Genomic DNA, 18,545 nt, shown 5'->3' with positions numbered 1-18,545 from the left:
AAAAAATACTTACAAAATGAAAATTTCGAGAAGAGAACAGGCAAAAGCGATTACCTTTTATATAATTATCTGGATCTTTTTCACTGGATTTGGCATGATGTCGACAAACGTGGCACACTGGAAAAAGTTTAATTTTGACGAAGAATCCGTAGAGCCAGGCTGCCCTGCAGAAAATGCACGGTTCATCAAAGGCGGCGTTCCTGATCAAGTGACATGCGGAAGGCTTTGTTTTGGACATGCTGCTTGTGAGTCCGTCCTCTTCCGACAAGAAGATCATCTTTGCATTGGATGTCAATATTTTAATAGATATCTCCCTTCGAACGCACAGATGGGATTTGTACATTATTCTACCAGAAGTATGTGAATTTTGATTAGTTTTTTTATTTTTATCAAATTACATTTTATTGTTGGTTTTTCTCCTACACACAAATATAACGGTGTCCAATAATGTTAATATTTATATAAAAGAAGCAAAAGTTTGGAACCACGAGTTCTTACACTATCAATAAACGGTTCATCCCTGAATATCGAACAAAAAAGTGTTGAATAATTGTAAATGGTATGTGGTCCAAAGAAGAAAATAAAAGTTCAGTTTGAAGGGAATATTACCACAAGGACTTGGCAAAAAGTACTTAAATCTTATAGCAAGTCTACCTTATATATAAATTGAGCCGCGTCACGACATAACCAACATAATGGGTTTGCGACAAGCATGGATCCAGACCAGCCTGCGCATCCGTGCAGTCTGATCAGGATCCATGTTGTTCGCTTACCAACCCTATTACAAGTAGAGAAACTGATAGCGAACAGCATGGATCCTATCAGACTGCGCGGAAACGCATGCTGGTCTGGGTCCATGCTGGTCGCAAACCCATTATGTTGGTTATGTCATGACGCGGCTCAATTAGTAAAGAAAAGTAATTTGGAGATAATTACCTAATGGAGAATTAATGAATTTTTTTTCTTTGTAAAAAAATAAATTTCTTAATCGGAGAAAGTTCCTTTTCCAAAAAATAGTGTTTTTTTCTCTCTCTAAAACTGTATAACTTTTTTCTTCATTTTTTTCTAATACATGTTATAGTTGATATCGTATTTTTCGTTGTTGAAGCGTTCTTTAAAATTGATAAAAGGGTTATTGATATAAAATTTATATTAACATGGGGTTAACTGGTACTTAATAACCTATTAATGTTTTTGATTGAGACGTTATTCATATTTTATCGGTGTTTACGTTTACATAATATATTTTTATAAATTATTTTCATTACAAAATTATGCCCCTTAGAAAAAAGTCAAGTCATGTCAAACAAACAAACAAACAAACAAACAAACAAACAAACAAACAAACAAACAAACAAACAAACAAACAAACAAACAAACAAACAAATAAATAAACAAACAAACAAACAAACAAACAAACAAACAAACAAACAAACAAACAAACAATAAATAAATAAATAAATAAATAAATAAATAAATAAATAAATAAATAAATAATTAAATAAATAAGATAAAATTATATACAATATTAATATGTTATACATGTAACAAAATAATAATGAAAAAAAAATAGAAGAAAAATAATAAATAAATAAATAAATCAGTGAGTGAGTGAGTGAGTGAGTGAATGAGTGAGTGAATGAGTGAGTGAGTGAGTGAATGGATGGATGAATGAATGAATGAATGAATGAATGAATGAATGAATGAATGAATGAATGAATGAATGAATGAATGAATGAATGAATGAATGAATGAATGAATGAATGAATGAATGAATGAATGAAATGTAAGCAAATAAATAAATGATGAATAAATAAATAAATAGAACCAAATTTATTTTTTAGAACACGAGGTCGATTGCTTGGACATATTGAAACAAAATGTTATTGCAGAAAATAATTAATGTGGGATTTACTGGTACACATAAAAACGATAAAATAGATAGATAGATAAATAAATAAATAAATAAATAAATAAATAAATAAATAAATAAATAAATAAATAAATAAATAAATAAATAAATAAATAAATGAAAACAAATTTATTTTTAGAAATCGAGGTCGATTGCTTGGATATACTGGAGCAAAATGAAACTGCAGAAAGTGGTGTTTATGAGGTCATTTTTCGAGAGTTGGAAACAGTACATGTGTTCTGCGACATGACAACTGAAGGTGGAGGATGGACGGTATACAACTTTTGACAGTTAAATATTTCTTATATCTTCACTGAATATCATCTACATTTATAGTCGTATAATTCTACTTCGAAAAATGTATTCGAATATGTCCGTATGCTTATTTTTGTAGTAAGAGATAAAAACGGGACAGATGATCTACTAGTACTTCGGTAATGCTGCGTATTCTAATAAAGGTGTTTGTCGAATAACCGGGTCGGACTGTACTTATTAATCATGACATATTTACCAAAACGTTCGACCAACATGGGAGTACATTTTGCAGGCTACCTTATACTGTAAGAACCAGATTAAGCAGAACCCACATGATCAATCAGTTACAATCGCAACTTTTCGGCCCTTTCCGTCAGTCTTCGGATAAGGACATTATAGATAATAGCCGAGGCAGTTCCGAATGGAATCAGTTATTGAGAAACGCGTGTATATTTGAGTTTAACTTATAAAGCCACTGGTTGCCCGTATGTTCGAGACCTCCAGAAGAGTATTGGCCATTTTAGATTTTGTAGGATAGTGCATGACTCACACACGAGCCCTCGATTTTAAATCTCATAGACTTTTTTGAAATTTTAGTTGGCTAGCACGGGAATCGAACAACTTCCAATGCATTTGCTGTTATGTGCATTTTTTTGTCAAATTCATAAATATATTGTTTATATAACAGGTATCTTAATTAACTTTTATATTTATTTGCATGACAATAAAGGTGTTTCAAAACAGATTTAATGGTAGTGTCAACTTTACGAAAACTTTTTTTGACTACGAAAACGGATTTGGTGACCTAAATGGCGAATTCTGGCTTGGTAAGTTTATTAAACAGTCCGGTAAAAAATATTAATATGTAATATTGACTTTATAATTTTTATTGTCTGCCAATGATGGCGATATTTGCAGCCATATACTTGTAACATGCTTTCATAATCACACGTTCTGTCCCGTATCTTTGGACATTAATTACACAAAGTTATCACCCTTTATTATATGAACTAAAATCCAAAACTTTCATTTTCATTGTGTATTTCTAAAACCTAATAATGTTTTTGGTTGTGACTTGCTTCATATTTTATCGGTGTTTGCGTTTACACACTATATATTTTATTAGCTATTTCCATTACAAATTTCTGCCCTTAGAAATTTATAGCAAATATCCTCGTAAATGATTTTTGTAACAAATGCATAAGAACCTATATACAGTTTAAGTGAAGTCAAACAAACAAAAAAAACAACAATAAATAAAATTAATTATAAAATAAAAAATAATTATGAAAAAAAAAAAAAGATGAACATAAAAGGAGCTCCATTAGCACTGCTTCTTATGTGCTTATGTTAGACACTTATTTTGCAGGACTTAAATTTGTCCAGGAAACTTACTAAAAAGCCAAGTTTCTTGAGAATGGAAATTTATACTGGATAACTGGCATAGGATGTCCGCTTTGATTAGTCACTTTAAACTCGTTGGCTCACAGTACACCCTAATGGAACCAAATTTACCAGGATCTTTCATAGACGAATGTAAAATATATAAATACAATACGAGGGGTTTCCTTTCTGTCGAAACGTGTTTTACTCGTGAGGGGGTGTGGTCCTAAAGAGGGTCTCGGTTATGAGACAAGATATTTGGTAGTCTCAACTGAATTTATAGGTGCTTTGTCAATATATTGACAGGCAATGCTAGCTTAAAAAACTTGCCGAGTCCCTTACACCATTTGATGCAGGTCTATGGTATTCATACTTATGGTGGCTGATTTGAGTCAATTGCGACTCCGCCAAATTTAAAAGTTAAAATGGCGGGGTCGCTGGGCGAAAACACGAATGACACAAATCAGCCACCATAGAAACTTTCAGATTATTTGCTCCTTATCATTTGCATTGTGAAAAATGATCTAAAGTTTAAGGAGTTTATAAAGGCTTTTGCCTCAAATCGGTTTAAGAATCTCTGTAAAAAATCGATGTTTTAATTTAATTCTGAGCATGTCCTTATCATCAAAGCGCCCTATTTGATGTAAGTAAATTTTTAAATTTTATGCTTTAAGACGTAATTAATTGCTACAGAGGAATTCCTTTGATTTTGATTGACTGATACAATTTAATTTCGTTTCTAGCTGTCGGGCAACTTCACTACGATTGACAGGGATTCAGCGATACCTTGCGTCAGTGAGTACGGTGGGGGTTGGTGGTATCCGGACAATAGACCTGTGATCTATATCTCAACATGAATGGCATGTACGGAAAAACGGCTGGAAAAAATGGAGAAATATTGACAAAGTCCATCATGATGTTTAAGAGAATGTAAATAACAAGGACTTTTAAAGCCGATTTACCAAAGAAAATGTGTTACAATTCATTTCAAAAACTTCTAAACCCTAACCAATACTAAAGATTTTTTTTCAAATTGTTATTAAAGTGTTATGTGTGTACAATAAAGCTAGTTGGAGGGAATAGGTATGAAACATTATGTTTAAAACATTTAAAATCAATCAATCAGATAAACTGTCAACAAAAACGTTATTGGTCGGTTGTAAGCAATTGATCTGTAGATCACCATTTGAATATTACATAAGCTTTTAAGAGTCAGTTATTGATGTCTTTCATCCTGTTTTTCAAAGACTTCCGGGAATATCAATCGGCCGTTAATGAGACTTCCGGAATGATAAAACGGTCATTATTGAATACCTACATTATGACAAACGTACACCTACAAAGTTACATACCACACAAACTATGTTAAAAAGACTTTTTGTTACAATGGGTTAAAGAATGGAATAGAATACCATCAAATATCCGTTCTTCTAATTCTCTAACATCTTTTAAAACAAGTATAATCAAAGCACAGAAGGCGCTGAATTTGTTTGGGTCTCAGAATGTAAGAAAGTTGCAGGTTGTGAGATTATATGTATAGTGCCACAAATGCTTTCCAGCGTTTTAATTGTAGTAAATTGGCTATAAGACTAATTTCAACACTGATATTCAATCCAATGTTTATTTGACTTTAACAATTTGAAAAAAAAAATGAGTTACCTTTACTGGGATTTGAACTCCAGACCTCTCGCTTCCTAAGCGAGCCCGAAAACCCTTCAGCCACGGTGAATTTATATGTGAACAGCCTGAAGAAAACCATATTATTCTAAATTAGGGCTTGTAACGACTTTAACTGTTGTTTAACACAGATGTAAATAATCCTGGAGCTTACTATAAGCATGTATATTTATAAAGAATCAAAGGGCTGCAAGTTCTGTGGTATTTTCTGATCCGTGCAATCTAAATCGTACTGTATATCTGTATGCATTTTCCTGTATAAGTTTATTTTTATGTATTATAATTCATTTTGCAAGGCACCAGAGTTTGATACATACGGAATTCTGCATAACTAGAGTTGCATCAAAAAATCATTTATGTTCATTTTTTTACGACAGCCACACTTTATCCTTGCATATCATGGCTACTTCCTTAACAAAGACACTTAAAAAAGAATTTAACAAAAAAAAAAAGTTTCCTCGACTCGGATTCGAACTCAAGACCTCTCACTCTCTAAGCGAGGGCATTACCACTATACCACGGATAAGTTATACACACGAAGTCTGAATAACATCAAGTCATTCTAAATTTAAAACTTCCATTGCATTTCGGTTTTGTAATCCTTATTAATTTCGAGGTATTTTGTTCAGGATAAACCTGTTGTTTAAAATTGAAGTAACTATTTTAGCGAAATTCTTCTCGCCCAAACAGTCCGACATGTAGAATCTATATATTCCACTACTCGGTTTGTGTAGTATTCGGTAATCCACATCGCTAAAAATAGTATTTTCATTGATAAAATCATATTCATCCGCGTAATTTGTGATTGTGCATTTATTATTATAAGCCAACGCTATTGTTTAACTTTGAATGCGTTGTAATTTGTTGGATACTTGTAACAAAATAAAATATTTCTTTCTTTTAAATCGCTAGTTTTTAGCTGTTTTGAGAACTACTTATTGTTAGGTTTGTCGTAAACTTCTGTGTCAGAGATTGAATGTCCGCCTTGTATTTACTTATTTTCGATCAGAAAATACAATAAAACAATATTAGAAATCTTCGACCATTCGGAAATCACTTTGCTTGAAAATTAACGCGCCTGTCTTTGACCATCTTTACGCAGTGATCTCCCCTGAATTTTTCGGCGTTAGTGTACATACAAAAGGGAAGTAACCGCCTCAAGAAGTGGACTACTTTCGGCATTTGCAATTAACAACATTAGACTCTGAAATTTCGCTACCATTATTTGTTTGGTCTGACGACCCAAACAAATAAAAACATATCTTGCAGATCAAATAAATAGATTCTTAACTCGGTCATTATGTTATAATACTTATTATGCATGTATATTTGTTAAATTATTTGTAAATGAAAATGGTATGAATGATATTTAATATCTAAAAAGAGCTGTCTATCAAAATGTCAAAGATCTTAATAAAATAGTTGTTGTTTTATGATGTTTTGTGTTTCTATATATTGTTTAGAAGGCCACATTTAAAATAAAGATATGTTATTTGTTTTCTACGATGGTATATCTTCATGTGTTACCTTCTAAAAATAAAGATATTATTAAAATTATTATTATTAAATAATAATAATAATAATTATTATTATTATTATTACTACTATATTATTATTATTATTATTATCATTATTAAATGTCGCATTCGCTGCTAAATGTCGCAAACGCTTCTGTCGTTAAATGTCGCTATGTCGCCACGATTTTCCCTTGTCGTTAAATGTCGCAACACTACCGTAGTATATTCACAAGGTTAGCTTTTAAAAAAGCTTGTAGCGACTCGCTTCGTAATTTTTTTCCAGGGGTGTGTCTAAATGTAAAAATGACAGTTCTGTTAGCTGAAGAGCCTTCAGCGAACATCAAAATAAAAGTGACATATAAGATTATGGAAGCCAGTTCTCTCAGTTTAACAAAGAGGAATATGAGTATATATGAAGATGCATGTAAACAGATAGAATGAAGTCCCTATGTCTATGCACATTTACTATATGGTCTGTTGACCTTGACCAAAAAAATGTTAGATAGGTAGAATTCATAAAGAGGTCTCTTTATACGAAGTTAAGTTGTAATATGTTACTGGCGTCCGCGCCGAAGCGCTGCGCCTATTATGGAATGAGAAAGAGCGACAGCAACTTCTCGAGCCTTTTATAGTTGTTCATAATAAAAGCCGATCATTCCGATCGGTATGAGGGTCGCGATATGAACAATGAATGGCGAACTGGAGAATTTCGCAATGTAAACATTTTCAAATGAAATAACCTTTTCCGTCAATAAATCGAGCTCTTCGGGGTATTTTTGTTTAACATTTTGTAGTACACAGTGGGTTATTATGGTATGTTATTCCGAAAGCTGTTAATAGAATGATGAGTTGATGACCTAAATATTCCGAAAATCTATTTATAGAGGGATGTACTCCTATCGGTAATTCCCGGTCTCTCCCGGGATTTACTAGTGACCGGCGAATAGTACTACACGTTTATTGTCCGGTGTCTCCAGGTTTTGGAGTAGATGTTTGATATCGTTACAGAACAGAAAAAATATTTTACAGATAAATAAGCTTTTTTTCAAAATGAATGTTTGTCACTTAGTTTGGTTGCAATAATTAATAATAAACACAGATCAACTCTCAAATTTATTGATTATTATTACACATAAACATACAATTCGAAAAAAAACAAAAAAAAAAAAAAAAAACAACACAAATCGCATGTTTTATTTTATCTATATGAGATAAAAACAATAAATATGTACAATAATTGAGAAAAATGTACATTTTTATGGCATTAATATGACACTATCAACTTTGAAACATTTTATTTAATTTGTTATTCGTGTTTAGTAAAGATGCCGAGGAATTATTCAAAGTTACAAATCAGATTTTATGAATTATTCAATTGATTGATAATTTAAAAAAAATGATAAAGAAAAATACAAATGTACATGTATATGGTTTAAGAATCAACAATATTATATATTGAAAGATTAACCATGATTTACTGACTTTTTCCAGTTAAGTTTTGACTTATAATCGTCGGTCAATATGACAATTGAATTCTTAAAATAGTAGTACACGTAAAAACTCGGTATTAAAATAGCGCATAAAACACACAAATAAGAAAAGAAACAATATTCATAAATTCTGTACTTTTTTATTAAAATAGATACATGTATTACAATTATTGTATAATAAACAATTATGCTCAACATGATCAACATGGTAATATAACAAGTGTCATATTGTTACTAAGTGTGCACAGATACCTTAAGAGGGGGTCTTCGCTAATAGCGATAACATAATAAGGGACAATAACACAAGTATGGTGTTGATCATGCGTTACACATATGGATTATAAATGATTGTATACATGTATATCCGTTGCTGTTAATAACCACGATCATAAAGAAATAACAAGTAATATTCTAATTTCTAGCATGCCGATCAAAGTTATAAATAATGAACAATGTCTTTCGTCCGTTCATTCATAAGTGATATACAATTCTGATAAAAACCAATGAACCATTGAAAAGTTTATAAGAATATCTTGTCATCATATATCTACTAGTTCATCTGCACCTGCTGCATTTCTTGCTTGGACGCCCTTTGATGCTTTGCATCAATGCTTTTCTTGTTTAGTATTGGAATGAGTGACAGACACAATTCCTATACAGGAATATATTACTGAAGAACTCTCTTGGGTGTGGGCGAATTTAGATTCATGGGGCATGATTAACATTTGATTTGTACAAATTCTCAAGGCATTGGTACATATTCAATATTAAAGCTTGAGGCATTGAAGTTTATATCAATAAGACTTAAACATATTTTCCCTAAGCATTTTAATAAAAATTAGTAAAATCTTGGTATGTGAGACATTTTAAACAAATGGATATATATGATGTAGATACATGAACAAAATTTTAAAGTGGTCAACAAGGTAATACCACATGCCAAATATTTAAGGTTTAGGCATTAATAAGGTATAAAGGTGTGCGTATGTGTTTCTATATAAGACGTGTCCTTGACCTATGTGTAGAACAATATGAACAACTATGAAAGAGGACTCCTGTAGTGTGGTTAATGTGCAGTCTTTGGTTTCATATATATCATTTAAAGAGAAACTAAATTACACATTAGGGACAACAGATGAATAGGGATCCCAATTCCTGTTTATGCTCACCAGAGCACAACTTGCTCATAGTGAGCATAAAAGGGAATTATATTGTAAGAGGGCTTGGTATAATGATCATCTCCTGTACAAAGATTCAACGACAATAATCAACACAAATATACATGTAGTTTATTCCTTTTCCCTATATATCTAATACTATCCCGGATCCCGGGCGTCCCGGATCCCGGGATTTCCCCCACCCTAAATACCGGAAAGGATAAAATGACCGGAAAAAAGAAAAAGAAAAAAATGCACAGATGTACACTTATGTTAATTAACCAAACGAAAACTTATTACAGAGAAAACAGGTGAAATCACTAAATAAAGTCAGTGTTAATATGATTTATTGAAAACAAACATTTAATCATCATATTATATCTTTGCGCTCAAATCAATACTTGCTGCTTTTTAAAAATGGTGTGAAAATTGAAGGTTTTTTGAGGCTATGTAAGATTAAATTTGATTGGCTAAATAATTTTGGATTCCAGCCCTGACAGATAAATTTTGTAGAAAGCTGGAAGCCAAGCTTCGATTAAATTTTTGGATGGATTCGGAGTTTAAGGTTGTTTCTCAGTAAAATCCTAACGTAATACCACGGCGAGCCGGCATGATAAAAATAGCTTTTGAACAAAATGTTAATCTAGTTTTACATGAATTAATGACATTTATTCAAATATTACAACTTGGGAATAAAAGAAAAGAGAAATCAGTTTAAAAAAACGTACTAGTATTTAATAATAAAAACGTGTTGGCATGTAAACGGCCATGGCTGGATAAAAGAATTTAATTATTTAACCTATTGAAACGTCTATGTGTTTCGATTTAAGACTACTCAATGTCTTTACTATAACTGTTTTTGCCCCGGCAACGGTTGCAAAAACGTGGTAGCACATGCTTCAACTCGAGGTACACAGGTACAGATGATGAATTCACTTTACATGTCTGTTTTACAAATTGATCAGCTCCGATAACGGTCGCTGAGAATCATAAGCATTCTCCTTTTTCTATATCTTTCTGTTCCAGCCATGACGTGCTAATAGTGTTATCTGAAAATATAAAGGGAAGAAAGCAAAAACAAAGAAAAACAATGAAATTGAAGGGGGGGGGGGGGTGTGGTGGGGATTCAAGATTTGAAATGTAAATTTTAGATTTTTTAACGAAGATAAAACTAGTCTACCTCTTCTATGGTGAGCCACGATTGAAAGACCGTTCCCAGAATTTGCTCTGCCTTATATATAATGACATATTCAATGTAAGTTGTCTCCCCTGACAACTCTTTTTGAGGCCCTACTGGGGTGTTATAATAAAAAATGTTAAGTTGTAAGATTTGAATAAAAGATTTATTCCTCTAGCGGATAAATCGAATATTATATGATGGATTTGTATGAAAAAGGCAAAGCCTCAAAGCGAACTCGATTTACTTTAACCGTGAAATAGTATAAAATAACCTTTAAATTTTTATTTTTAAACTGTCATTCGGTATTTTATACACTGATTCTTTTTATTCTGGCTTCCTGTCCTATTATGGTTCCTTTGAAAGTGCGCAGGATACCAGTCTACGCATCCGTTTTCAATCAGAATTCCTCGGCTTTTGTCGTTATCTTGTAATTCGAAACGTTGCGATGTGTCAATTCAGTACTTCCGACGAAAGTATTCAAAATCACCACTATCTATAGCAGGCACTCGCGTTACCGTAAAGCTCGCTTTGCAAGCAGGCCCTTCAGGCAAGCTCGTCGAGCTCGCTACTAATATTTTGTTCTAGAACAGTTAAATTCAAATATCCAAATTACAGATATCTGGTAAACGGGTGATCCCTCGGAAGCAATAAATAATAAATAAAAATAAGAAGCAAAAATATAAAATTAATAATTGGAGATTCGGTTTGATTGAATCTGTTCTTGGGAAATTATGAAACAGTGCAACATCTCATATGCCCCCTAGCACCGGCAAAATCTGCATCAATCTTCAACACTTTTGATTGTATAATCTTTTCACACTTATATACAATGCATTCTGGGGGAACGGAAATAATAATAAAAGCTAGCGTTTTACAGCAATTTGAGCCAGGCTGTTTTGTTCTACAATTCGATATGTTTTTTGTTCTTTAAAACCATTTTTTGATCGAAACACTAAGGACTAAATGGATATTATCAGACAAGTCATTTTGCAACGGTCGCTAAATCAGTGTTTTATCTTATATAAATGAGCCGCGTCACGACAAAACCAACATAATGGATTTGCGACCAGCATGGATCCAGACCAGCCTGCGCATCCGCGCAGTCTGATCAGGATCCATGCTGTTCATCCGCGCAGTCTGATCAGGATCCATGCTGATCGCTATTAGTTTCTTTACTTGTTTTAGGGTCTGTAAGCGAACAGCATGGATTCTGATCAGACTGCGCGGATGCGCAGGCTGGTCTGGATCCATGCTGGTCGCAAACCCATTATGTTGGTTTTGTCGTGGATGTTTGTTTCTGAGTATTTGTATAGGCAGTTTAAAATATACTAGAATCTGTACCAATACTTGATGCATAATATCAAAAATTCCACATAACAACTATTTTTCATCAAAATTATGCGTGAGGCCATGTTTAAACATGGAAAAAATCGATTTTGGTTAATTTCAAGATTTTTCATAATTTTCTATGAGGTGCCATTTTTTAAATATAATAGTAAAACAACAGCAAAAACAGCAACACTTATTTGCATAAATTTAACAACAACATTATAGCTATATAGGCATGAAATAATGTAATCAGTGGCACAAGTTCAAATACAAAAAAAGATAAAATAAATGTAAGCACGAAAGCATAAAGATGAACATAATTCCTGTTTCTATTGCAAAATGAAAATGTTATTAGCTTAAGTTTTGTTTATGATAACGTAGTAAAAGAATATTGTACGGGTATACATTTTGTAATAGTATATGTCACGTGACACTAATGATCTCGTAGAAAATGCTAGAATAGTTGAAAAGTGAAAAAGCACTTTCTTGATATTGTTCGCAGCGGTGTAGAGACACAGTTTATTCTCTTTACCCGACAATAGAAAAAAATACTTACAAAATGAAAATTTCGAGAAGAGAACAGGCAAAAGCGATTACCTTTTACATAATTATCTGGATATTTTTTACTGGATTTGGCATGATGTCGACAAACGTGGCACACTGGAAAAAGTTTAATTTTGACGAAGAATCCGTAGAGCCAGGCTGCCCTGCAGAAAATGCACGGTTCATCAAAGGCGGCGTTCCTGATCAAGTGACATGCGGAAGGCTGTGTTTTGAACATGCTGCTTGTGAGTCCGTCCTCTTCCGACAAGAAGATCATCTTTGCATTGGATGTCAATATTTTAATAGATATCTCCCTTCGAACGCACAGATGGGATTTGTACATTATTCTACCAGAAGTATGTGAATTTTGATTAGTTTTTTTATTTTTATCAAATTACATTTTATTGTAGGTTTTTCTCCTACACACAAATATAACGGTGTCAAATAATGTTAATATTTATATAAAAGAAGCAAAAGTTTGGAACCACGAGTTCTTACACTATCAATAAACGGTTCATCCCTGAATATCGAACAAAAAAGTGTTGAAAAATTGTAAATGGTATATGGTCCAAAGAAGATAAAAGTTCAGTTTGAAGGGAATATTACCACAAGAACTTGGCAAAAAGTACTTACATCTTATAGCAAGTCTACCTTATATATAAATTGAGCCGCGTCACGACATAGCCAACATAATGGGTTTGCGACAAGCATGGATCCAGACCAGCCTGCGCATCCGTGCAGTTCGCTTACCTATTACAAGTAGAGAAACTGATAGCGAACAGCATGGATCCTATCAGACTGCGCGGAAGCGCATTCTGGTCTGGATCCATGCTGGTCGCAAACCCATTATGTTGTTTTTTGCCATGACGCGGCTCAATTAGTAAAGAAAAGTAATTTGGAGATAATTACCTAATGGAGAATTAATGAATTTTTGTTCTTTGTAAAAAAATAAATTTCTGAATCGGAGAAAGTTCCTTTTCCAAAAAATAGTGTTTTTTCTCTCTCTAAAACTGTATAACTTTTTTCTTCATTTTTTTCTTATACATGTTATAGTTGATATCGTATTTTTCGTTGTTGAAGCGTTCTTTAAAATTGATAAAAGGGTTATTGATATAAAATTTATATTAACATGGGGTTAACTGGTACTTAATAACCTATTAATGTTTTTGATTGAGACGTTATTCATATTTTATCGGTGTTTACTTTTACATAACATATTTTTATAAATTATTTTCATTACAAAATTATGCCCCTTAGAAAATATAGCAAATTGTTTATATAAATATATTCGTAAATGATTTTTGTAACAAATGCATAATAAGAACCTATACAGTTTAAGTCAAGTCATGTCAAACAAACAAACAAACAAACAAACAAACAAACAAACAAACAAACAAACAATAAATAAATAAATAAATAAATAAATAAATAAATAAGATAAAATTATATACAATGTAATAACAAAATAATAATGAAAAAAAATAGAAGAAAAATAATAAATAAATAAATAAATAAATCAGTGAGTGAGTGAGTGAGTGAGTGAGTGAGTGAATGAGTGAATGAATGAATGAATGAGTGAGTGAATGAATGAATGAATGAATGAATGAATGAATGAATGAATGAATGAATGAATGAATGAATGAATGAATGAATGAATGAATGAATGAATGAATGAAATGTAAGCAAATAAATAAATGATGAATAAATAAATAAATAAATAAATAAATAGAACAAAATTTATTTTTTAGAACACGAGGTCGATGGCTTTGACATATTGAAACAAAATGTTATTGCAGAAAATAATTAATGTGGGATTTACTGGTACATATTAAAACGATAAAATAGATAGATAGATAAATAAATAAGTAGATAAAAATTTATTTTTAGAAATTGAGATCGATTGCTTGGATATACTGGAGCAAATTGAAACTGCAGAAAGTGGTGTTTATGAGGTCATTTTTCGAGAGTTGGAAACAGTACATGTGTTCTGCGACATGACAACTGAAGGTGGAGGATGGACGGTATACAACTTTTGACAGTTAAATATTTCTTATATCTTCACTGAATATCATCTACATTTATAGTCGTATAATTCTACTTCGAAAAATGTATTCGAATATGTCCGTATACTTATTTTGTAGTAAGAGATAAAAACGGGACAGATGATCTACTAGTACTTAGGGTAATGCTGCGTATTCTAATAAAGGGTTGTCGAATAACCGGGGTCGGACTGTACTTATCAATCATGGCATATTTACCAAAACGTTCGACCAACATGGGAGTACATTTTGCAGGCTACCTTATACTGTAAGAACCAGATTAAGCAGAACCCGCATGATCAATCAGTTACAATCGCAACTTTTCGGCCCTTCGTCAGTCTTCGGATAAGGACATTATAGATAATAGCCGAGGCAGTTCCGAATGAAATCGGTTATTGAGAAACGCGTGTATATTTGAGTTTAACTTATAAAGCCACTGGTTGCCCGTATGTTCGAGACCTCCAGAAGAGTATTGGCCATTTTAGATTTTGTAGGATAGTGCAAGATACTGACGTTTCCCCGACTCACACACGAGCCCTCGATTTTAAATCTCCTAGACTTTTTTGAAATTTTAGTTGGCTAGTACGGGAATCGAACAACTGCTAATGCATTTGCTGTTATGTGCATTTTTTTTGTCAAATTCATAAATATATTGTTTATATAACAGGTATCTTAATTAACTTTTATATTTATTTGCATGACAATAAAGGTGTTTCAAAACAGATTTAATGGTAGTGTCAACTTTACGAAAACTTTTTTTGACTACGAAAACGGATTTGGTGACCTAAATGGCGAATTCTGGCTTGGTAAGTTTATTAAACATTCCGGTAAAAAATATTAATATGTAATATTGACATTATAATTTTTATTATCTGCCAATGATGGCGATATTTGCAGCCATATACTTGTAACATGCTTTCATAATCACACGTTCTGTCCCGTATCTTTGGACATTAATTACACAAAGTTATCACCCTTTATTATATGAACTAAAATCCAAACTTTCATTTCATTGTGTATTTCTAAAACCTAATAATGTTTTTGGTTGTGACTCGCTTCATATTTTATCGGTGTTTGCGTTTACACACTATATATTTTATTAGCTATTTCCATTACAAATTTCTGCCCTTAGAAATTTATAGCAAATATCCTCGTAAATGATTTTTGTAACAAATGCATAAGAACCTATATACAGTTTAAGTGAAGTCAAACAAACAAAAAAACAACAATAAATAAAATTAATTATAAAATAAAAAATAATTATGAAAAAAAAAGATGAACATAAAAGGAGCTCCATAGCACTGCTTCTTATGTGCTTATGTTAGACACTTATTTTGCAGGACTTAAATTTGTCCAGGAACTTACTAAAAAGCCAAGTTTCTTGAGAATGGAAATTTTACTGGATAACTGGCATAGGATGTCCGCTTTGATTAGTCACTTTAAACTCGTTGGCTCACAGTACACCCTAATGGAACCAAATTTACCAGGATCTTTCATAGACGAATGTAAAATATATAAATACAATACGAGGGGTTTCCTTTCTGTCGAAACGTGTTTTACTCGTGAGGGGGTGTGGTCCTAAAGAGGGTCTCGGTTATGAGACAAGATATTTTGGTAGTCTCAACTGGAATTTATAGGTGCTTTGTCAATATATTGACAGGCAATGCTAGCTTAAAAACTTGCCGAGTCCCTTACACCATTTGATGCAGGTCTATGGTATTCATACTTATGGTGGCTGATTTGAGTCAATTGCGACTCCGCCAAATTTAAAAGTTAAAATGGCGGGGTCGCTGGGCGAAAACACGAATGACACAAATCAGCCACCATAGAAACTTCAAGATTATTTCATCCTTATCATTTGCATTTTGAAAAATGATCTAAAGTTAAAGGAGTTTATAAAGGCTTTTGCCTCAAATCGGTTTAAGAATCTCTGTAAAAAATCGATTTTTTAATTTAATTCTGAGCATGTCCTTATCATTCAAGCGCCCTATTTGATGTAAGTAAATTTTTAAATTTTATGCTTTAAGACGTAATTAATTGCTACAGAGGAATTCCCTTGATTTTGATTGACTGATACAATTTAATTTCGTTTCTAGCTGTCGGAGCTAACTTCACTACGATTGACAGGGATTCAGCGATACCTTGCGTCAGTGAGTACGGTGGGGGCTGGTGGTATCCGGACATAGACTGTGATCTATATCTCAACATGAATGGCATGTACGGAAAAACGGCTGGAAAAAATGGAGAAATATTGACAAAGTCCATCATGATGTTTAAGAGAATGTAAATAACAAGGATTTACCAAAGAAAATGTGTTACAATTCATTTCAAAAACTTCTAAACCCTAACCAATACTTATAAGTCTTTTTTTCAAATTGTTATTAAAGTGTTAAGTGTATATACAATAAAGCTAGTTGGAGGGAATAGGTATGAAACATTATGTTTGCAACATTTAAAATCAATCAATCAGATAAACTGTCAACAAATACGTTATTGGTCGATTGTAAACAATTGATCTGTAGATCACCATTTGAATATTACATAAGCTTTTAAGAGTCAGTTATTGCTGTCTTTCATCCTGTTTTTCAAAGACTTCCGGGAAGATCAATCGACCGTTAATGAGACTTCCTGAATGATAAAACGGTCATTATTGAATACCTACATTATGAAAAAGTAACAAACTGCACAAACTATGGTTAAAAAACTTTTTGTTACAATGGGTTAAAGAATGGAATAGAATACCATCAAATATCCGTTCTTCTTATTCTCTAACATCTTTTAAAACAAGCATAAAAACATATCTTGCAGATCAAATAAATAGATTCTTAACTCGATCATTATGTTATAATACTTATTATCCATGTATATTTGTTAAATTATTTGTAAATGAAAATGGTATGAATGATATTTAATATCTAAAAAGAGCTGTCTATCAAAATGTCAAAGATCTTAATAAAATAGTTGTTGTTTTATGATGTTATGTGTTTCTATATATTGTTTAGAAGGCCACATTTAAAATAAAGATATGTTATTTGTGTTATGATGGTATGTCTTCATGTGTTACCTTCTTTAAATAAAGATATTATTAAAATTATTATTATTAAATAATAATAATAATTATTATTATTATTACTACTACTATAATATTATTATTATTATCATTATTAAATGTCACATACGCTGCTAAATGTCGCAAACGCTTCTGTCGTTAAATGCCGCTACGGTAACGTTAAATGTCGCACGATTTTCCCTTGTCGTTAAATGTCGCAACACTACCGTAGTATATTCATGATAAAAATAGCTTTAGAACAAAATGTTAATCTAGTTTTACACGAATTAATGACATTTATATGATGGATTTATATGAAAAAGGCAAAGCCGCAAAGCGAACTCGATTTACTTTAACCGTGAAATAGTATAAAATAACCTTTAAATTTTTATTTTTAAACTGTCATTCGGTATTTTATACACTGATTCTTTTTATTCTGGCTTCCTGTCCTATTATGGTTCCTTTGAAAGTGCGCAGGATACCAGTCTACGCATCCGTTTTCAATCAGAATTCCTCGGCTTTTGTCGTTATCTTGTAATTCGAAAAGTTGCGATGTGTCAATTCAGTACTTCCGACGAAAGTTTTCAAAATCAACACTATCTATAGCAGGCACTCGCGTTACCGTAAAGCTCGCTTTGCAAGCAGGCCCTTCAGGCCAGCTCGTCGAGCTCGCTACTAATATTTTGTTCTAGAACATTTTATTATCAACATCCACATATCAATTCCTTCATGGCTTGTTATCAAAATCATAAATATTAAAGGTGTTGCACTTTAAATGTGTTTTTGTTTGAAATTAAAATGTGCAACATATTGGCAGGTGCGTAACATATTCATATTTTAAGCATATTGTTTTTCATATTTTTTCAAATATTTAACTAGACTTGTGTCCATCTACCTGCACTTCACCGCTGTGGGTTCGAATCCCGCCGTGGTACTTTGGATTCTTACATGTGAGGAAACTGTCAAGCTATAGCTTACGGGACATCGGTGGTTCTACTCAGGTTTCCGTTCTTG

General features: G+C 32.3%; 1 protein-coding gene across 1 annotated transcript; it reads left to right on the top strand.

Moving 5' to 3' along the window:
• The first annotated feature begins 97 nt into the window (after positions 1-97).
• On the top strand, positions 98-16,769 carry LOC132745675 (angiopoietin-4-like). Its single transcript, XM_060734634.1, has 7 exons — positions 98-356; positions 2,052-2,185; positions 2,898-2,994; positions 14,331-14,464; positions 15,192-15,288; positions 15,823-15,987; positions 16,579-16,769. The coding sequence occupies exons 1-7, from the start codon at positions 98-100 to the stop codon at positions 16,767-16,769; spliced, it is 1,077 nt and encodes a 358-aa protein (XP_060590617.1).
• Positions 16,770-18,545: the final 1,776 nt, after the last annotated feature.

The sequence above is a fragment of the Ruditapes philippinarum genome, unplaced genomic scaffold (assembly GCF_026571515.1).
Source record: "Ruditapes philippinarum isolate M1 unplaced genomic scaffold, ASM2657151v2 ctg102_1_1_1_1, whole genome shotgun sequence".
Classification (NCBI taxonomy): domain Eukaryota; kingdom Metazoa; phylum Mollusca; class Bivalvia; order Venerida; family Veneridae; genus Ruditapes; species Ruditapes philippinarum.
Note: the sequence above shows the minus strand (reverse complement) of the source record. Positions and strands in the feature narration are given on the sequence as shown.

Bases quoted from the DNA above. Each gene is read 5' to 3' on its own strand.
- LOC132745675 (XM_060734634.1), top strand. From the start codon at position 98: ATGTCGACAAACGTGGCACACTGGAAAAAGTTTAATTTTGACGAAGAA. The intron at 15,289-15,822 runs GTAAGTTTATTA...CTTATTTTGCAG, and splicing joins AAATGGCGAATTCTGGCTTG to GACTTAAATTTGTCCAGGAA. The intron at 15,988-16,578 runs GTAAAATATATA...TTTCGTTTCTAG, and splicing joins AGGATCTTTCATAGACGAAT to CTGTCGGAGCTAACTTCACT.